The sequence below is a fragment of the Apodemus sylvaticus genome, chromosome 19 (genome assembly GCF_947179515.1).
Source record: "Apodemus sylvaticus chromosome 19, mApoSyl1.1, whole genome shotgun sequence".
NCBI classification, from domain to species: domain Eukaryota; kingdom Metazoa; phylum Chordata; class Mammalia; order Rodentia; family Muridae; genus Apodemus; species Apodemus sylvaticus.
In genome coordinates, this window is record NC_067490.1 from 56,891,111 (window position 1) to 56,914,176 (window position 23,066).

General features: G+C 37.6%; 2 protein-coding genes and 1 pseudogene across 2 annotated transcripts; all 3 read right to left on the reverse strand.

Annotated features, from left to right (window-relative positions):
- Positions 1–1,631: 1,631 nt before the first annotated feature.
- On the reverse strand, positions 1,632–3,416 carry LOC127669242 (frataxin, mitochondrial-like; annotated as a pseudogene).
- Positions 3,417–3,433: 17 nt separating this feature from the next.
- Positions 3,434–5,455, reverse strand: LOC127669243 (zinc finger protein 431-like). The gene is made up of 4 exons (XM_052163101.1): positions 5,416–5,455; positions 4,494–4,698; positions 3,877–4,202; positions 3,434–3,795 (listed from the first exon to the last, which is right to left on the reverse strand). The coding sequence occupies exons 1-4, from the start codon at positions 5,453–5,455 to the stop codon at positions 3,434–3,436; spliced, it is 933 nt and encodes a 310-aa protein (XP_052019061.1).
- Positions 5,456–5,939: 484 nt separating this feature from the next.
- LOC127669244 (zinc finger protein 431-like) lies at positions 5,940–8,367 on the reverse strand. The gene is made up of 3 exons (XM_052163102.1): positions 8,239–8,367; positions 6,210–6,336; positions 5,940–6,004 (listed from the first exon to the last, which is right to left on the reverse strand). Exons 1-3 carry the CDS (start codon positions 8,365–8,367, stop codon positions 5,940–5,942), a joined length of 321 nt encoding a protein of 106 aa, XP_052019062.1.
- Positions 8,368–23,066: the final 14,699 nt, after the last annotated feature.

Sequence of the window (23,066 nt, forward strand, 5' to 3'; positions counted from 1 at the left end):
TGGCCTTATCCTTTAATTCTTATATATGCCATCAAGTACATTTTTTAACATAGCAACTGAATTCAGACATCTGCCTAACTTTGAAAGCAGAGACAATTAACTACCTGTGTCAGATCCCATCCTGAAATTACCATTCCCACCAAACCTGTGCCTAACCTCACTCTGTCCCAGGCTGACCTTGAACTCAGGAATCTCCTTACTTCTGTATCTTTCTGAAAAGCTCATATTTTACTGCAGCTACCATTGTTTTTTTAGGTCTGTGAAGTCCCACACACAACTCACATTGCATCTGTATATTTTCCATAGTTATAAAGTTATATATTTTGAACTCATGTTTTCAGGGCTCTTTCCTACAACCTTAAGGGTTGTCCTGAAGGTCACAGCATTTAGAATTTTTGCTGAGGAACAGAGTCTCACTCTTGACTACTGGAGTCGGTCTGTTTCTAATTATCATGGAGTCAATAACTTCGGCAAGAAGAAAAATATCGCTGGGCAATAGTGGTACACACCTGTAATCCTAGCACTCTGGGAGACAGAGGCAGGCAGATTTCTGAGTTCGAGGCCAGCCTGTTCTACAGAGTGAGTTCCAGGACAGCTATACAGAAAAACCCTGACTCAAAAAAAAAAATGAAATCCAAACAAAACAAAACAAAACAAACAAAAAAAAAGAAAAATATCAAATAACCTTGGAAGGGAAAATATTTACAAAACGAGAAACACAAAGTAAATTATGTACATCATTATACAAATAAGCCCTAGGTCAACAGCAACTGTCAACACTTCTGGCGACCAACACCCTGCTACCACTGTTCCTGTGGTGCGAATCATTTCAAGCTGTCCCATTCTTAGGCATGCATAACTGGACAAAATTGATTTCCTCCATTACGCTTGAATGACTATGGTAAGTGATTTACTTCCTTCATAGCTATGATAAGAAGTGATAAAAGAAGGGACATCATCATGCTTGAATAAATTGTTGACACTTGTCAGAGTTTTCCCCAAAATAATATTGTATAACTGAAAGTATGTGTATTGACTAAAGATATTACCAGACCCTTTATTAGTTAGATTCCATTCAGTATGAGATCTTTCAGGTCCTCAAAGACTATTGTGATATACAAAGTCTTTAATAGATTGATTACACACTAAAGCTTTTACTCTTGTATAAAGATACAAAGGAATGCAAAATTTTACCATACTGACTATAGTCATGATGTATCTCTGCATGGCTTTTTCTCAAACTTTCAATGACTATGGCTACATGCAGAGGGCTTTCCCACATTGCTTCTCAGTAGTCACACATCTTCAGTATGTGTTCTGCTATGTATTCATAATACCTGTGTTGTGAAAAGGCTTTATCACATTGATTACATTTGTAGAATTTGTAACCACTATGTGTTATTTTATGTATTTAGAGACCACAATGAAATACACAGTATTTAACACATTGGTTACATCCCTATGGTTCCTCTCCAGTGTGTATTTTTTGGGGGAGCAGTACCAGGAAGGTAACACACATTTTTTTTACTGCGCTGTCACACACAGTGTAATTGTCATCAGTAGAAGGCATGGGAAACAGGAAAATCAGCTACAAAAGGAGGCTCAGTGTTCACCTGATATATTTTAATGTGTTAGAATCTGGCAGGTAGTCCAGTGCCTTTTCCAGAATAGGCCAATGAAGACAAGTCCAATTTCATGTCTAAGCTTCAGTGAGCTCCTTAGCCAGCAGCTTATACATAGATACACTTTCATGGGAGTACACCCAGTCTTCTCTGTACAGTCCTAGCACTTGGGGTCACTAGTGAGAGAAAATAGCCATATTTGCTTGTTTGGGGGTCTGCTTCTTGATCATGAAGGTCTCTAGATCCTCAACCAGATTAATGGTGAAAACAACACCCCCAAAGGAGACATAATAATCCTCCATGATAGGGCTTATCTCTAAGGATGTCAAAGAACTCTGTCAGGGGATCCAGCATGTGTTCTCCAAGCCTTTCAAAAGGTGTCTCTTCTAGAGAGATTGGGTTGTCCAAAGTTCTGAAGTTCCTCAAATGCATCACTCAGACACTCCTCTTTTTGGTATTCAGTATCTAATTCAGGTAGTGGAGGTTCAAATGGGCCTGGTGGATTGTGCCATTTGCTTTAGTTGTGACCACTGGCTGCAGTCTGTTTCCTTCTCCTTGAGGCAGGTAGAGCCCAGTACTCCATCATGGCAGCAAGCCTGCAGCACTCCTATGTTGCTCCTGCTCAACAGCAGCTCTGTGTGAAGTCTTGTATATATTAGGAGATGATGACTGTGTTGTGAAAATGCTTTACCACATTGCTTACTTCCATAAGTTTCACTCCGGTGTGTTTTCTTTTATGTAATAGTAGGTAAAAGTATGTGAAAATGGTTCATGCAATTGATTATGTTTGTAAAGTTTTACTCCAATATGTATCCTTTTATGTCATTGCAGATGAATGTAATATGCAAACATTAGAAAGAAGCAAAAGAAACTTGTCCTAAGTATTGCCTTTTTGTTATCAGGCTCCATTTCATCATAGGGTAAAACTAAGTTCTTCTTCCCAGGTTCTAGGGGAAATGGGTATTTTTCAAAAGCAGATCACCTTCCACTTTTTATCTTTTGCTCTTCGTAACCTTCTGTTCAGCGAAACATATGAGTCTTCAAAACCACAGCTTATGTTATACATCTTTGTTTCTCAAAACATAATGATGGTTCCAAAATACACAAAAACTAATGGATATGATTGCACAGACTGTAATGTCTATAATCTGCATCAGTTGACATAGATCAGCTATATAAGGGAAGCCCCTATTCCTGAATCCAGATTGGTAGAAAAATGTAGATATAACTTGGCATAGGTATTTCCGATTTTCATGCTTAAAACATTTGTAAGATTCTGGTTTTTTTTTTTTGGGGGGGGGGAAGCATTTGTGTTTCAGTTCTTCTCCTGAGTGAGATCCATGGCCCTAATTAGTCAGCAATAGATTGATTAAAATGAATTCTTCTCATTTCCATTGACCTAGTATCTGAGTAGAGTTGAATCCCAGTGGATTCGATTAACACAAAGGCCCTACAACATTACTTTTATTCATACAATTTCCCTCCAGTATGAAATTTTCATAGTGATTAAGAGTGTATTATAAATGTGAAAAAGTTTCATCATATTAAATACACTCATAGGGTTTATTTCTAGTAAGAATTCTTTCATGTATCCAAAGATGATAATGGCATGCAAAGGTTTTCCCACATTCATTACATTCATAGGTTTTTCTCTCCAGTATGAATTTTTGAATGTTCCAGGAGACAACTCTGACTTAGAAAGTCTTTACCACATGATTACATCCATAGGGTTTCTCTACTATGTGCTCTTTTGTGTTCTAGAAAATGGTTCTGACTTACAAAGTCTATTCGCATTGCTTATATCCATAGGGTTACTTTCCACTATGTGTTCTTTTATGTATTTGTAGAATATCATGACGTGCAAAGACTTTACCACATTGCTTACATTCATAGGGTTTCTCACCAGTGTGTGTTCTATTATGTCTTTGGAGAACATCAGGCCTTGCAAAGCTTTTACTACATACCTTACATTCATAAGGTTTTTCTCCAGTATGTGTTTTTTTATGTATTTGGAGACGACTGTGATATGGAAAGGTTTTACCACATTGATAACATACATAGGGATTCTCTCCAGTATGTGTTCTTTTATGTATTTGGAGATTCTTGAAACATGCAAAGGCTGTACCACATTGGCTACATTCATAGAGTTTCTTACCAGTATGTGTTCTTTTATGTTCTAGGAGACTGCTCTTAATTACAAAGACTTTATCACATTCTTTACACCCACATTTCTCTCCATTATGTGTTCTTTTATGTGTTTGTAGAATATCAGGACGTGCAAAGACTTTACCACATTGCTTACATTCATAGGGTTTCTCTCCAGTGTGTATTCTATTATGTCTTTGGAGACTTGCATGATTTGTAAAGGTTTTACTACATAGTTTACATTCATAAAGTTTTTCTCCAGTGTGTGTTCTTTTATGTATTTGGAGATTCTTGAAACATGCAAAGGCTGTACCACATTGGCTACATTCATAGAGTTTCTTACCAGTATGTGTTCTTTTATGTTCTAGGAGACTGCTCTTAATTACAAAGACTTTATCACATTCTTTACACCCACATTTCTCTCCATTATGTGTTCTTTTATGTGTTTGTAGAATATCAGGACGTGCAAAGACTTTACCACATTGCTTACATTCATAGGGTTTCTCTCCAGTATGTGTTCTATTATGTCTTCGGAGACTTGCATGACTTGCAAAGGTTTTACTACATAGTTTACATTCATAAAGTTTTTCTCCAGTGTGTGTTCTTTTATGTATTTGGAGATGACCAGAACGTAGAAAGGCTTTATCACATGGATTACATTCAGGGGGTTTCTCTCCAGTATGTGTTCTTTTATGTACTTGGAATTGACACTGATTACATTCATACGGTTTCTTTATAGTAAGTGTTCTATTATGTATTTGGACACTACTGTGATATGCAAATACTTTACCACATTGATTACATGTATAGGGTTTCTCTTTACTGTGACTTCTTTCATGCCTGCAAAGACAATTGTCACATGTAAAAGGTTTACTGCATTCATTATACTGATGGATCTTTCTATTTGTATGAATGAATTTTACAATTTTGTCTAATGGTAAAGAGAAATCAGGTCTTGAGAACTTATCATTTTCTTTACATTCACGGTATTCCCCTATATTTTTTGTACCTTTGAATATACCTGTGTTGCTAAGAGTATTTTTTACATAGCTCACATTCATAGCATCCATTAAGTAGATGAAATTTTCAACTACTGAGTAGAATTATAAAAGCTCAGAGCTTTGCCACACTAATTGCATTCATAAATTTCCCTTTAGTACAGATATACTACATTTGTATACTGCATTTACAATGTGAACATGGACAAACAGAAGAATTTCCACATTCCTGGTACTGTAGGGATTTTCTGCAATGTGAGTTTGTGGAGGAACCCTATGAGATTGGAAAACCAAATAATTGTAAACTTGTATCACATTAAGAAACTCTACTCAATGTAGGGACTACTACATATCTTCTAATTGTACTAAGAGAGAGAGGAGTACACTGCTTCTTTCAATATCCCTATACTCAAATGACTTGCATTAATTTTTACATATAAATATTAAAAGAATAAAAAATTAAAAAATGAAAGGGTTCCACATTGCATTTAACAAAGGTTGACACTGTCTACCTCATAGATATGAGGTAAGGGATTAAGATTTCTCCAAAACAACATTCTTGACTTTCATAAACTATCCCCTTCTCACTTAAAGTTAGCAATGTCACTACAAGTATATAAGTAGCACCAGCTTTACTATGGGCTATTTACCTATTAGAAGGCTTTCCACAGCTGGGCGGTACTGGCACATGCCCTTAACCCCAGCACTTGGGAGGCAGAGGCAGGTGGATTTCTGAGTTCAAGGCCAGCCTGGTCTACAGAGGGAGTTTCAGGACAGACAGGGCTACACAGAGAAACCCTGTCTCAAAAAAGTTAAAAAAAATTTTTTTTTAAAAAGAAGGCTTTCCACATATACTTATCAACTATTCAATGTGTATACATTTTGCAATATCAAATTGGTATGGGATTAAACTGATTACCATTTCTATAGCATAATCTAACGGGGCTATGACACAAATGCTAATATTGATTAAGGCATTGATTATATCCTTCTTACAACAATACACTGGAAATACAAATCAGATACCTCAAATTGAGGTACATGGTTTTGTGAGAATTTAATAATCATTGATATACTTAGAGCAGTGCTTTTTTACATTGTTGCTGTTCTTCAAAATTCAAAGGAACATTAAAATTGCTTCAAAGGCATATTCAAACCAACTTGCACATGAAAATTACCTTCCATGTCTTCTAGAACTTTGAAAATAGTCTTTGATATTGTCATCTTCCCAACTGTAGCCTAAAAATATAGTAACAGAAAATTTATAACAGATTATTGGAAATTGGGCAAAATTTAAGTTAGTGTCTCCCATGAACCTTAGAACCATACTTGATTCATTTACCTCATTATTCGTCATTCTTGATTAAAATCACAGAACAGCATCAATACCAATGAAACAATTGTCCTTTTATTTTAAAAGGTGAAAGGAAATTCACTGTCTTACCTATAGCAGTGAGATTGCTGTAGGTCTCCAGCATCACATCTCTGTAGAGACTCTTCTGTGAAGGATCTAGTAAAGTCCATTCTTCTGGAGTGAAGTCCACACACACATCATCATAGGTCACTGCATTCTAAAATATCCCACATAGGTATACAATACAAAGCATCATGCCAAGATCACTTTAAATGTATGCCTCACTGTCAATATATTTGTATAATTCTGGGTCTTCCTCACTGATTTTTTTGACATGGAAGTACTAATGTAATAACGAAGTTATTTCAGAAGGAAACTTAATAATATGGTTCACTCCTGTCATTTCTGTGCCACTGGAATAGAAAGAAATGCCGAGAGAGAGAGAGAGAGAGAGAGAGAGAGAGAGAGAGAACAATATTGAGCATATAGAGAAATGGTATGATATGAACAATTACTAACTAGGGAAAAATGATAGGCAAGTTGGGTGTATTGACTCATGCCTTTAATCCCAGAATTCTGGAGGTAGAGGCAGATGTTATCTCACTGAGTTAGATACCAGCCTGGTGGTGCAATGAGTTCCAGGACAACCAGAAGAATATAGTAAGACTCTAATTCCCCTGCCAAACTCAATCAAATGAATTAAAAAGATAGAAAAAAAGTTAAAGGTTGTTCCTGAGAAATTTACATTCACTCTAGTTTGCTATTCATCTTCCAGAAACTTGAAGTGACCCATTTTATATTATGACATTAATAATATCTTACTAAAAGGAAATGCATGTTTAAACAATTACAAGTGCACATATGAAAATATTACCAATGTAAATGTTAATCCTAAATAAGCAACATAGATCAGGAGAGATGGCTCAGTAGAGAAGAGGTCTTACTGGTTTGCTAATAATTGAGCTCAACTGCCAGTACTTACATGTGGGCTCACAACTATCCATTATCCCAACTTCAGGGATTCAGCAGTCATGTTCTATGACTATTTTGAGGGCCAATCAGGCACACATATTCATGATATTCATGAATACAGGCAAAATACTCTTATTCATTAAAATATTTCTTAACAAACACAACAGACAAGATGAATGGAACACACTACAGTCCAATGAGACAGAAGGCTCAGGTAGTATTTATGACATGATTATGTGCCAGCCTGAGAACAGAATAGGCTTTCTGTCAAATTTCAAAATCCAAGATGTAGATGAAGGTCAGCACAGCAACACATGCTTAACATGTGCAAAATCGTACACTATAGGCCCATGAGCCAGTAATATAAGGGGAAAAAAAGCCAGGCATGTTGGCCAACAAGCTAAGAACCAGCCTTGGCTTAGAGAGTAATTTTGGGGAAAGGGTATTGGGAGCAGCAGAAAAAAAGAAATTGAAACCAAAACATGGATGCAAACTGACAGCCCATGTCTGGCTAAAGACAGCTTTCTGAAGATCACCCGACTGCTCAGCTCTTGCAAACCAAAGCCTTGTCTTTTATTTACATTTCAATGCAATTGTCCACTCCAGGTTCCCCTTTGATTATTCAATGAGTCAGCAGCCCCTGACCACAGCATCCAGATTTTTAGAAAAAGAGAACAAGTACATTCTTTTTTCTTAGCATTGCAAATGAATCCAGAGATCTGCCAATCTCATAAATACAAAAATAAGTTTAGTTGGATGGGATTGCGTTCTGAAATTACCACACCCTAAATCTTATTCTCTCTTCTCTTATTTTCTGACATGCTGGTTCATAGCAAAGCTGCCTTTGTACTACTATATCTGTTAAGTTCTTAGTCAATTCATATTGCATCCTTTTATTTTACACAGTTGAGAAATTATATATTTTTGAACTCGTAATTTCAGAGTTCTTTCCCCTAGCCTTAAGGGCTGTCCTGAAATTCACAATAATTAACATTTTTGGTGAATAACATTGACACAATCTCAACTCCTGGACTCCAGCTATACCTAATTATCATGAAGATGAAATCGTTAACAGGGAGAGAATACCCTGAAGGAGGAACATAATGCAAATTACACACACACACACACACACACATTACAAACAAACCTTACAAATAGCAACTGTCAAACTCATAAGAGTCCCAAGTTCTGTTGGCTTTGCTACAGGGTTGGACACCATGCCCCACTGTCCTTTGAAGCCCATGCAGGACTTGGCACTCACATCTAATCCCAGCATTCTGGAGACAGAGTCAGGAGAATCTGTAAATTACTGGCCTTCTCATATACAAACTTACTTAAAGGACAAGCATGGCTACACAGAGACTTCATCTTCAAAAACAAAAACAAAAACAACAAAACTAAAAATGTAGAAACATCAGGATAAGAAAATAGCTTTAGCACTTAATATCAATTGCTTTTAGTGTATCTGATGTGATTAAGGGATAGAGTCACAACACAGTAGACACACACACACACACACAAACCCCTCAAAAAAACAGGAAATGGGTTGAGGATACAGCTACCCCAATCCCATTCCCAATAAGAAATGTAAAAAGTCTCCTAGAAAAGTTTTTTTCTTTTAAAGATTTATTTATTTATTATATGTAGGTACACTGTAGCTATTTTCAGACACACCAGAAGAGGGCATAAGATTTCATTACAGATGGCTGTGAGCCACCATGTGGTTGCTGGGATTTGAAATCAGAACCTTTGGAAGAGCAGTCAGTGCTCTTAACTGCTGAGCCATCTCCCTTTCCCCCTAGAAAAGTTTCTATGAGGTCCCTAAAGAAAGACACAAAAGAGAGACAAAAGTTCAAAGAAATCCTCCTATGCAGGAGCTTCTTGATTCAACCAACTACATTCTGCCTCTGGCTACTCTAGGCTCATGGTCATCCCAGATGAAAATGCATTTAGTTTAACTTCAATGGTCCTAATAGTCTGCAACAGCCTGTACACTGTTCAAATGTCCAAAGTCCCTTCTGACACTCAACAGTAATCTCCCCACTGCCACAACTTGTAAAATCAGAAAAGTAGTTATATCTTTCCAGTATACAATGGCACAGAATACCCTTTCCCATTTCAATAAGGAGAAATATGTACATAGTGAGGGAAGATTGGATCAAGGCAGGAGCCTAAATACCAAGTCCTGTAGCTGTGTCTCAGACACATGGGGCTTCAGTTAAAGGGTTTAGATGGCCATATCCCTGCAACCTCTCATATAGTTCTATCAGTTGGGGTAAATCCATTTCCTATATCCATCTCTCCATAGTAGATTTCTCATAGCTTATGTATCTCCACATATTGTGTTCTCAAATGCAACTCAGGCTTCATACACATAGCTTCATACAAGGAATTCACAGGGGTTTTGTTTGTTGGTTGGTTTGGTTTGGTTTGTTTAAAAAAAAAAAAAAAACACGAGGTTCTGACTCTGACAAATATAGATGGCTGGAACAATGCTAAACAAATACCACAGAGAAAAAACTTTGAATTCTACAAGACTTTGAATTTTACATCTTTCTTGTTACCGGAACCAGTACAACATGGATAATAATCTTGCAAAAGTCTACTTCTAAATTGGGATGGAATATACCCCACTAGTACCACAGTTGCATTAGGTTTTATATGAAGTTCCTATCTGGGACTAGGATTCCCTTTGCTTACTCATTCTACTATTTTAAAGGTTAGCAGGGGACAGTATTACTCTTAGGACACTTTTTAGGCCATTTCAAACTGTCATATGAAACTACCTAGTGCTGTTTATCTTAACAATTCACAGTCATTGTATTTGTTTCTGCCCTTGTTGCTTCTTTTCACTGTAGTCCTGAATGAGTCGCTAATAATAACCATTAAACAGATTTAATATTACATCTAAGAAACCAGTCCATTATTTTTTAATTCTGCTTTACTCAATTTCCCAGGGTATGGACATAATAAGAAACATTTTGTTGGGCTGGAGAGATGGCTCAGTGGCTAAGAGCACTGACTGCGCTTCCAGAGGTCCTGAGTTCAATTCCCAGCAACCACATGGTGGCTCACAACCATCCATAATGAGATCTGAAGCCCTCTTCTGTCACGCAGGCATACATGCAAATAGAAGACTCATATACATAAATAAATAAATCTTTAAAAAAAAAGAAACATTTTGTCACAAAATATCTAGAAATTTATCATGAAGTCTATTTTCACTGACATCCTACAACTTCAACTTTCAATGTCTGCATTACTTTCAAGACTCCCATCTTAGAGGTCATAAAAGGTGTAAAGCTCTCTATGCTCTTTGCCATCTCAATTCTTGATACTTTGGACATTCTTCCAAAAGAGAAAGAATACTTCCAGGTTCTGTCTAGCAGCAAAAAAAATCACTTTTTGTGCACCCCCACCACTTTTTTTGTCCTAACTTGCTTCTCTGCTGTTGTAATTAAATCTTCTAACCAAAAGCATCTCAGGTTATCAATGGGTTTTTAGAATAGTTGTGTCAGATAACAGTCTATCATTTTGGGAGCTTAGGATAGAAACTCAAGGTAGAAATTGAAGACAAAAAGAATGGATAGCTGGGCAGTGGTGGTACAGGCCTTCATTCCCAATGCTTGGGAGGCAAAAGCAGGCAGATTTCTGAGTTCGAGGCCAGCCTGGTCTACAGAGTGAGTTCCTAGGATAGCCAGGGCTACACAGAAAAACCCTGTCTCGAAAACAAACAAACAAACAGAATGGATAAACATTGTTTTCAGGCTTGCACTCTTGTTTGGTCACTATCTCATGCTCAGCTATCATTCTTAGCCAGTGCAGGCCTACTTGCTTAGAGATATTGTCATCCGCAGTGGAAAAGATTTCCCACATCAATCAACACAATCTCTCAGATATTACAACCAGCCATTCTGATGGCAGCCCTCCCTCAACTGAGGCTCCCTCAGATGACTAGAATTTTTGAAATATTGAGAATTGAAGCTAATTAGCACAGAGACAATAATGTAGCAAAAGTTTTAAAAACCCAGAACCAATGGGTTAACCATATCAATCACTTAAGTAGAAAAAGGCTAACATTGATGACTGGAACAAGTGAAAAACACAAATTTGCTGAGAAATGCGGAGAGGCAACTCATTAGCACCAAAAAGAGACAACTTAAAGTCCCCAAACAAACAAAATCTCAAGGAACTCATAATATAATATGGTAAATTTTCAGAAGACGAAAATAGGTGAAGGTCTACAATTTTCATAGAAACAGCAATATAATAAGAGTGTAATTAATAAAATCACACAATATACATGGTGTCACTGTTAAAAGAAGATACAATGACAGACATAAATATAACACAGTTGTTATAAGAATTACAGGATAATAATCAAAACCAAAATCAAAGAAATCACTGGCAAGAACTCACACCATGCATTCTGGTTTATTTCTTTCCTAGTAATAAAAAAAATGGATTGTGGGTGGAGGGCTATTCCAATTGTATCGATTTGCATAAAGCATACAAATAATTCAATATTAGAGTAAATTATTTGAAGGAGTAAAATTATCTCATTCTCTTATGATAAAGAAAAGGATGTCTACTAGGAACACTTAGAAACATTTGTTTTGAATGAGTGATGATTGGATATAAGTCTATGCAAACCAAATGCAACAAAGCAAAGCTTTAAAGAAAGTGTGTATTTGTATTATACACCTAAATAGCTTTTCTTACACTAACTGATCTATAACTCAGAAGCATTTTGAAAGCAAATCTATTCCACTTTTTAAGCATATGTGTGTCTGTGTGAAAGAGATCTTTTTCCATGTGAGTACATGTGAGACACCAGAGAGGAGGGCATCAAATCCCCTGGATCTACAGCAGCAGGTAGTTATGAGCCTCCCAATTTGGGTTGAGTATTGGTATCTGAGCTCAGGTTAAACCCAAAAAGAATATTTGCTAAGTGACCTAGCCAGTCCAGATACAATTTTTTTATTCAATAAACAAAAAGTCTTTAACAGATTAATAAAAACAAAAACCTAGGGCTGGAGGTGGCTCAGTGGTTAAGAGTACTGATTGCTCTTCCAGAGGTCCTGAGTTCAATTCCCAGCAGCCACATGGTGGCTCACAATCATCTGTAATGGGATCTGATGCCCTCTTCTGGTGTGTCTGATGAAAGCAATGATGTACTCATTATGTATAAAATAAATAAATCTTTTTTAAAAAAAAAAAGCCTAAATAAGCATAGAATTAAATAAATGAACACTGGGAACCTGATACCTTAGTATTAAGATGTTGGGTATGGGACTAGGCAGAATGCCTCAAGACCTTCCCCATTCTGTGTTACTTGAGACCCAATACACGAGGTTTACTCTAGTGAGCAGTTTCCTCTCCCCCTTCCATTTCTCCTGTAGATAGCACAGACCATCACCATTTGCTCTCTTCTTCCAGACTCATCTGTGTCTGAGTCCTCAACTACAGGCAGAGAATCCCTTCTCAACCAACAGGCCATGCCTGCTAGGAGACTAAGTAAGTTTTCTAAAGACCTACTACACTATCTGATATCCCAGACCCTATTCTCACAGTTGCTTTTAACCGTAGAACAGAATACTGGAGGAAGCTTCCTCTGTTCCTTTCCACACCTCTTGCAGATACTACAAACCATCCCCACCTGCCCTTCTTTTATATCCTTATCTATGTCTGAACCAAGTGCTATGGGCAGGCACACCTGCTAAGCACATATCCTAATTGCCAGAAAACCAAGAAGTCTGCTCAAAGACCTACCACTGTAGCTATCTGTTACCCCAGATCCAATTTTCACAATGGATCCTAGCACTGGACTAGAATACCAGAGGCAGCTTCACATCTCACCTGTCTATACCTCCTTTGCATTGCTAAGATCATCTTTAACTGGCCTCCTCTTAGCCCAGCCTCCAACACCAGCAAGCATTGATCCTTGAACACACCTGGCAAGCAGATGGGTAAAAAAGGCAACACTCAGCCAACAGATTCTCTGAAAATCCAGAGACTAAAAAGAAACTCAGGAAGAAAACTCCCATCAAAACAAGACAAACCACTGAAATCAGCACATAGACTTATACTCACCTCAAATGCAGGTGTCTACACACCAGCATAGGAACATAATCAATAACAGCCTGGGAAATATGTCATCAAGAGAGCCAAGCTATCCTACCAGAGCAGGCCCTGAAAATTCCAACATAGCTGAAAACAGAACCACATAAAATTGTTCAAGGTCTAAGAGTGGAAATTGAAGCAATAAGAATACAGAAACTAGCAGAATCCTGGAAATGAAAATCTTAGAACTATAGAACTGCAACAACGAACTACAGAAACCTAGTTCAACCACAGAATAGAGATGGAAGAATCTCAGTAACTGAAGACACAATAGACAAAATGGATATCTCAGTCAAGGAAAATGCTAAATCTTGGGGGCTTGAGAGAAGGCTCAGCAGGTAAGAGAACTGACTGCTCTTCCAAAGGTCTGAAGTTCAAATCCCAGCAACCACATGGTGGCTCACAAGTTCAAATCCCAGCAACCACATGGTGGCTCACAACCATCAGTAAAGAGATCCAATGACCTCTTTTGGTGTGTCTGAAGAAAGCTACAGTGTACTTACATATAATAACAAATAAATCTAAAAAAAAAAAAAAAAAACTGGAATACCCAAAACATAATCCACACATCAAATGAGGTACAAGAAGAACGGAGGAGTGGCCCCTTGTTCTGAAAAGACTCAGTGAAGCAGTATAGAGCAAAATCAGAACAGGGAAGTGGGAAGGGTTGGGTGGGAAAACAGGGGGAGGAAAGGGGACTGATGGGACTTTCAGGGAGTGGGGGTCCAAAAAAGGGGAAATCATTTGAAATGTAAATAAATATATCAATAAATTTTAAAAAATGGGAAAAAAAAGGAAACTGCTAAATCTCAAAACATCCTGGCACAAAACTTCCAGGAACTCTGGGACAAAAAGTACAAATAATATGAATAGAGGAAAGAGAAGAGTATCAGCTCAAAAGTTCGAAAAATATTTACAAAAAGTTCATAAAGGGAAATTTTCCTCACCTAAAGAATAAGATGTTTATGAGAATACACGAAGCACACAAAATACTAAATGGATTGGTCCAGAAAAGAAAGTTCCATTGTCACATAATGATCAAAATACTAAACATTCAGAACAAAGAAAGAATATTAAAAACTGAAAAAGGACAACAATACAAGCAAACAAACAAACCAAATAACACATTTGTAGACCTACTGGAATTATATCAGTCTTCTCAATACTCTTAAAAGCCAGAAGGACTTGGACACGTATGGTATACACTCTAAAAAACTACAGATGCTAGGTGAGATTACTATAGGCAAAATTTTTCAATAATCATGTATGGATAAAATAAGATATTCCATGATAAAATCAGATTTAAACACTATCTGTTTACAAATACAGCCCCACACAAGGTGCTAAAAGGAAAAATTCCAATTCAAGGTGGTTAACAACAAAAATGAACCACAGGAAATAAGTAATTTCACATTATTTGTAAAACCAAAAGAAAGAGAAAGGAGAAAACACACACACACATACACACCACATTCACTCACATACCATCACCACCACCACAACTACCACCAACACCAACACCAATACCACATGCAACAGCAACAAAATATCAAGAATTAAACATCACTGTTCATTGGTATCTCTCAATATCAATGACCTAAATTCACCAATAAATAGATGCAAGTGAACAGAATGGTTGCTAAAACAGAATCCATCCTTCCATTGCATACAAAAAATACAGTTCAACATCAAGGATATATATTACCTCAAGGTACAGGGTTAAAAAAAGTTATTCCAAGCAAATGGACCTAAGAATTAAGCTGGTACAGCCATTTTAGTATCTAACAAAATAGACTTCAAACAGAAATTAATCAAAAGAGATGCGGGAGGATTCTATATATGCAATATAAAAGTGTACCAAAATAATATTTCAATTACTAGTATTTATGGCCTAAAATATTTGTAAAATATTTCTGCCATATATTGACCCTCACACACTGATTGTCCCAGACTTCAATCTCTCTTACCAATCAATGAACATGTCCTCCAGACAAAAACTATACACAGAAATATTCCAGCTAATTAACCTTAAGCAGCAAATGAGTCCAACTGGTATTTCTAGAACAATCCTCCAAAACACAAAAGAATATGTTCTCAGCAACATATGGAACTTTCTCCAAAATGCATGGCATACATGAATACAATGCAAGTCTTAAGAAACACAAGAAAATTGAAATATCCCTCTGTGTCCTATCAGACTACCATGGATGAAAACTTCAAAGCACCAACAACAGAAACAGCAGAAAGCTGAAAAACTCATGGAAACTATACAATTCTCCACAGAATAAAAGAATGGGTGATGATAGAAATAAATCACACACACACACAAAAAAAAGAATATTAAAGACTTTCTACCCGGGCAATGGTGACACACGAAACCCTGTCTCGAGAACAAAAATAGATAGATAGATAGATAGATAGATAGATAGATAGATAGATAGATAGATAGATAGATAATAGATAGACAGATAAAATAAAAATAAAAACAAGGTTCAGATTTAAACATATTTTTCAACAGAGGAACCTCACATAGCTGAGAAGCATTTAAAGGAATGTTCAACATCCTTGGCCATCATAGAAATGCAAATGAAAGCTACTTTGAGATTACATCTCATGCTTTCCAGAATGGGTGTGGTCAATAATGCAAGTGACAGACAGGTCATGCTGACAAGGATGGGGAAAAGGGAGAACTCCTCCACTACCAGTGGGAGAGCAAACTAATGAAATTATAGAACTCCTAGAAAATATGGAAATCAATGTGCTTCCTCAGAAAATGGGGAATTGGTCTACTTCAAGACCCAGGTATACCACTCTCGGCATATATCCAAAATACATTCCATCCTATCACAAGGACACTAGCTCAACTATGTTCATAGGGGCTTTAATAACACTAAGCAGCAACTGAAAACAGGCTAGATTTCTCTTAACTGAAGAATGGGTAAAAGAAAATGTGGTACATTTATATAATGGAGTATTACTCAGCTGTTAAAAAAGTTACTTTGGGGCTAGAGAGATGGCTCAGCAGTTAAGAGCACAACTCCTCTTCCAGAGGTCCTGAGTTCAATTCCCAGCAACCACATGGTGGCTCACAACCATCTGTAATGGGGTTCTGATGCCCTTTTCTGGTGTGTCTGAAGACAGCGAGAGTATACTCACATACATTAAAGTAAATAATAAATCTTGAAAAATTATTTAAAAAATGTTTAAAATATTCTGATTCCTGGATCTGCACACTGCACTCCCTGAGCAACAACTCAGCTTACCTCTATGGAGGCCTACTGCCACCCAGGACAACTAAAGGCTTACTACCTCCAGGGCCTATCAAGCCATGCAACAACAGAGACAACCAGATGGCGAAAGGCCAGCACAAGAACACAATCAATAAAAGCCCGGGCACTAAAGCATCATAAGAACCTAGCTGTCCTTCTATAGCAAGCCCTGCATATCCTGATACACCTGCAGAGCAAGAAAATGACCTTAGATCTCACTGTATAAAGATGATAGAGGCCTTTAAAGAGGAAATAAATAAATTCCTTAAAGAAATACAGGAAAATACAATTAACTTGCAGAAGCCTTTAAAGAGGAAATGGATATCTTTCCATTTAGTTTCATATTGGCTGTTGGTTTGCTATATATTGCTTTTATTATGTTTAGGTATGGGCCGTGAATTCCTGATATCCCAATAATTTTAACATGAAGGGGTGTTGTATTTGGTCAAATGCTATTTCAGCATCAAATAAGGTAGATGATCATATCATTTTTGCTGGGGGAATTTCGAATATAAACACTCTGGAAATCAATCTGGAGGTTCCTCAGAAAACTGAAAAGAAATTGAAAACTAAGGTAAACCACGTTTGGGCATATATCCAAAAGATGCCCCACCATACCACGGGAGCATGTGCTCCACTATGTTCATAGCGGCCTTATCTGTGATAGTCAAAAGCTACAGACAACCCAGATGTCCCACAAAGGAAGAATGAATAAAGAAAACGTGGTTTATTAACATAATTGAATACTATTCAGCTATCAAGAACGAGGACATCATGAGCATTGCAGGCAAATGACTGGAACTAGAAAATATCATCTCTGTAAGGAGACAGAGAAGAAGGAGAAGATATCCAGATCATAGGCTCAGAAAATATCTTCAAAAAATCATAGAAGAAAATTTCCTTAACCTAAACAAAGAGATGGCTATAAATGTACATGAAGCTTACAGAACATCAAAGAGATTGGACCAGAAAAGAACATCCTCCTACCAAATAATAATCAAAACACTAAATGTACAGAACAAGAAAGAATATTAAACACTGCAAAGGAAAAGGCACAAGTAACATATAAATGCAGAACTATCAGAATTATGGCTAATGCTAAGAGATGCTAAAAGCCAGAAGGTTCCAGACAGATGTGTTGCAGATACTCAGAGACTATAGATGTCAGCACAAACTACTGTATCCAGCAAAATATTCTTCTTTTTTTATTAATTTGCTTATTTATTCATTTGTATCCCAACAGAAGCACCCCTCTCTTCCCAGTACCCCCTCACACAGATCATACCCCAATTCTGCCTCTATTCCTCCAGAAAAAATTTCAATCACTGTATATGGATGAACAAAATATTCTGTCAAAAAAAAATGTCAGGATGTCAAAGACCAGCTTTGACAATCAGGAGAGGGTAAACCAAGGTAAGCAGCAGATGGTGGTCAGTACAAAGAGGGGATAAAGGGGGTCAGCCAGAAACCAAGCAATGGAGGCTGCTGGTTATGGCAGCCAGCAATTAGAAAAATTACTCAGCAGACTTTCTTCTGAGGGAACAAAGCTTGAGGCACTGGGACTGGCACTACCTATGGCTAGCAAAAAACTCTGAACTTTTTTAATGCTTAGGGGCCAGTGAGAGAGAAAATTCTTACACACACACACACACACACACACACACACATACACACACACACATGCACACACACAGAGACACACATCCACAGAGAGACTGAAGCAAAATGAAGATTCTAATAACATCAATATATAAATACATACATGCAAATATACATACATAGAGACAGTCAAGCAGACAGATGGGCAGACATATACACATTTACACAACTGAATGGATGGAGCAAAGTTCCAATAAGCAAGCTTGAAGCATTTCATATATACACATATTTATACATATGCAAATATACACATATACACATATACCTCATGGGTGGATGGAACAAAGTTCCAACAAGTAGCTTCCAAGCATTTCACATATACACATATGCACTATACACATATAAACATATACATACATACACAAGTTAGTGGATAGAGCAAGTGCCAACAACCACACCCACACAAGCTTTATACTTATACAAACATACAGATGTGATGAATTGAACAAAGTTCTAAGACATTTATATAAAACTTTACATATATACAATTTTGAAGTATGGAACAAGGTTCCAACAACTTTATTGATTCTCCCATAGCTTATATATCCCAGCAAAATCTTTCAAGCAGCATAAAATTACAATGTGATTATGTTCTAGTTTTTTCTAGTACATGACTATGAAAAAACAGTATGTTCCCCAATAACTTATGAGAAAAAACATTATGAAGTATGGGTAAAGAAAACAAATTACTCCCAAGAATGTACATCACTTCAGAACTAAGCAACTTGTTAGATATTAACAAAGAGTGAGTAAGCAAAACAGTTTTCTGCCTCTCTACCTCCACTCTCAAACCTCCATTTTCAAGACTCCAGGCCCACCTCTCCCTTCTATTGCCCAATCACAGACTCTAGCCTTTATTGATCAGTGAAAATAGGGACAAGGTTCACATGAATCATGTAAATATTTGATAGACTTCTAGTCAGGGATAACTTGTTTTGAGGAAGCAGAAATAACATCAGAATACAAACAGCATCAGGACACCCATAACAGAAAACTGTAACATAAATGTATAATAAAGAAAGATAAAAGGATGAGTAGAATAATTGGACACAGCAAGGGGTCCTTGGATTAGTGAATCACCCTTCTGGAAAGAATGGAACATACTAATTTGACTCCCTGGCTTTGTTTGCCTAAGGAAATTAGGGTATAAGTTCTTAGAGATAGAATTTGGGCTTGTGAAGAATTCTGGGGAAAACTGCAAGAGGACTCAAGATAGCATTTGGAAAAGAGGTTGTAAAGCATTATAGAAATACGTAGATGAGATTAATACAGAGATTTTGCAAATTTAGACAAGTCAAAAATATTAACATTATCCTGACCTGTTTAGTACCTTTATGTTCTTATGATAATGCTATAACCTTGTTTATGTCCAGATGATGTATAATTTGTAGCTTTTTCTGAAAATAAAAAGTTAATGTATAACTTGCTATACCAGACATTGAACTGTGACTTTGTGTGTGCAATGTTTTCTAGTGACATCATCATATAGAGTGTTTCAGGGAAAATAATGAGCTTAAGAAAAATTATAAAAAGGCTTTTGTTTGTATATTATTGTATAGCAAAAAAAAGTGAAACCAATAAAAGACTGAGGTAAAATCAGAGAGAGAGAGAGACAGAGAGAGAGAGAGAGAGAGAGAGAGAGAGAGAAAGGGAGAGAGAGAGAGGGAGAAAGAGAGAATGATCACAAGCTGTCTCCAAGAGCAGTTTCAGAACATCAATCAGACACCTGTCAGTTTGCACCTTCATCAATGCCTGAGACACTTATTTTGCACCTATCTAATCCTCCCATTCTCAAGAACCTTAAAACTAAAGAGTCCTTGGCATCTTACCAAAAGTGGGCTACAGATTCAATATGATTCCCATCAGAATTCCAACACAATTCTGTACAGCGCTTGAAAGAACAATTCTCAAGTTAATATGGAAAAATGAAACAAAACAAAAACAAAACAAAACAAACTAGTATAATAAAAGTACTTCTATAGGTATCATCATCCCTGATTTCAAGCTGAACTACAGAACAATAATAATAATAATAAAAAGCTGGTAATGGTATAGAAAAAGAGAGGTTGATCGATAAAATCAAGTCAAAGAAATAAAAACCACACAACTATGGACATTTGATTTTTCACAAAGAAGGCAAAATTATATAATGGAAAAAAGAAAGCATCTTCAACAAATGTTTCTGTTCTAACTGGAGGTCTGCATGTAGAAAAATGCAAATATATCCATATTAATCGCTGTGCACAAAACTCAATTCCAAGTGGATCAAAGATCTCAGCATAAATTCAGATACCCTAAATCTAATAGAGGAAGTGGGAAATAGCCTTGACTGCTTTGTGGTTTGGTTTCAGACCCTAAGACTAAGAAGAGAGGTGTATCTTTTGCATATCAAAGCAGACCTGGCCTCCAGGTTCCTCCAGCTTTCCTCAGTCCCTACCTGCCAAAGCCTGCCCCTTACCCTGAACATTCAAGCTCAGGGGATGGGCTGCCCTTTTACCCAGAGGTTCTTTCCTGTATAATCTAGGCATTTTGGTGTTCCAATGCTCTCCTCTCTCTCTCTCTCTCTCTCTCTCTCTCTCTCTCTCTCTCTCTCTCTCTCTCTCTCTCTCTCTCTCCCTCTCTCTCTCTCTCCTTCTCCCTCTCCCTCTCCCTCCCTCTCCCTCTCCCTCTCCCTCTCCCTCTCCCTCTCCCTCTCCCTCTCCCTCTCCCTCTCCCTCTCCCTCTCCCTCTCCCTCTCCCTCTCTCTCTCTCCCTCTCTGTCTCTCCCTCCTCTCTCTGGAGTATAGAGCTAAAGAGAGAATTCTCAACAAAGGAATCTTCAAATGGCTAAGAAACACTTAAAGATATGTTCAATTTCCTTAGTAATCAGAAAAATACAAATCAAAATGACTCTGAGATTGGACCTCACACACATCAAAGTGGGTAAGATAAAGTATTCAAGCTACAGCACATATGGGGGAGGATGTGAAGGAAGAGGAATGCTCCTCCATTGCTGGTGGGAGTGCAAACTTGTGTAATGACTCTGCAAATCTACCCAGTGATTTTTGAGGAAACTGGGAATATCTGAAGACACGGCTATAATACTCCTAAAAGATGCTCTACCATATCACGAGGACATGTACTCCAAATATGTGCATAGCAGTTCCATTCATAATAGGCAGAAAACAGAAACAACCCAGATGCCCCTCAATCAAAGAATGCATACAGAAAAAGAAAATGTGGTTCATTTACACAATGAAATATTACTCAGCTATTAAAAACAAGGACATTGTGAATTTTGCAGGCAACTAGATGGAAACTAGAAAAGATCATTCTGAATGAGGTAACTGAGACCCAAAACAACATGCATAGTATGTACTCACTTAAAAGTGGATATTAGCCATAAAGTACAGGATGCACACACTATACTCCACAGACCCAAAGAAGCTAAACATGAAAAAAAGGGTCTAAGAAACAATGCTTGAATTTCACTTGAAAGGGAGAAAAAAAATAGTTATAGGAGGCAGATGGAGGGAGGGGAATGGGTAGGAGAGGGAATGGGGAAGGGAATGATGGGGGTTGAAAATAATTTGTGGGGAAAAACAGGAAAAAGGACCAAAGGGCTAAGAGAATGAATGGAAATCAATGACTGGAAAGGGTGGATGCCATTTCAAGGGCTTGCCAGAGATCTCAGATGGGAAAGGCTAACAGGAATCTATGGGGGTGACTTTAGATGAGACTCCTAGCAACAGGGATACGGAATCTGAAGTGTCTACTTTCTGTAGCCAGGCAGGAACCACAGTGGAGGGGATAAGGACTCCATCCAACCCTCAAAACCTTGTCCTGTCTATAAGAAATGCAGGAACAGATATGGAACAGAGACCGAGGAAATGGCCAACTAATAACTGGACCAACTTGAGACCTATCCTGTGGGTGAGCACTAAATTCTCACACTATTAATGGTACTCCTTTATGCTTGCAGTCAAGAGGTAGAAGAGAAGCACTCTGTGAGACTGCACTGAGCAGCTAACTGAAAAAGATGCAGTGACTCACAACAAAATATTAAAAGGAAATCAGGAAGTCTTACTGAAAAATTAAGAAAGGATTGAGAGAACTGGAGGGGATAGGAATTCTACATGAAGACCAACAGAGACAACTAATCTGGACCCTGTAGGCTCTCAAAGACAGGACCACCAACCAAAGAGCATAGAGGGACTGAACTTAGGCTCCCTGCATAAGGGAGCAGAGGTGCAGCTCAGTCTTCACATGGGACCTCCTGAAGCTGTTTCACGTCTGTGGATCCGGTTCCCCTAACTGTGTTGCATTTTCAGGCCTCAGTAGGAGATCATGAAATTTAGTCTTGCAGAGATTTGATGTACCAGGGTTGAGAAACACCCAGAAGCTTCCTCCACCCTCTCAGAGAAGAAGCAGAGGAGGAATAGTAGGAGAGACTATGTATGGTGGAGGCCAGAGGAAGATGGGGGCAGGGCAGCATTCAGGATGTAAAATGAATACATAAAACCTTCTGGCCCTGGGGTGGGGGTATGACATAATGAAATTTACAGGAAAATAAATGCAACTAGAAAAAAAAATCACCCCAAGGTTGGAACCAAGACCTGGAAACACAAATTTGGTATACATTCCCTTATAAATGATATTAGCTATTAGGTAAGTGATATTTACATGCTACAATCCACAGACCCAGAGAGATGATAGGAAAAGAAGAGGAGTATAAGGGGAACACATACATGGCTCTCCCTAGAAAGGGAAAATAGACTAGATTCTGTGGTTGAATGAGGGAGAATGAGGACAGGAATGGAGGATCAGCTGGGAGATGGAGGAAAAGAATACAGTGCAGAGAAAAACAGCTAGAATTAGGGGACATTTCAGGTTAGTGTATAAACTTAATGCACTACTAAATTCCTAGAATCTAGAGGATGATATT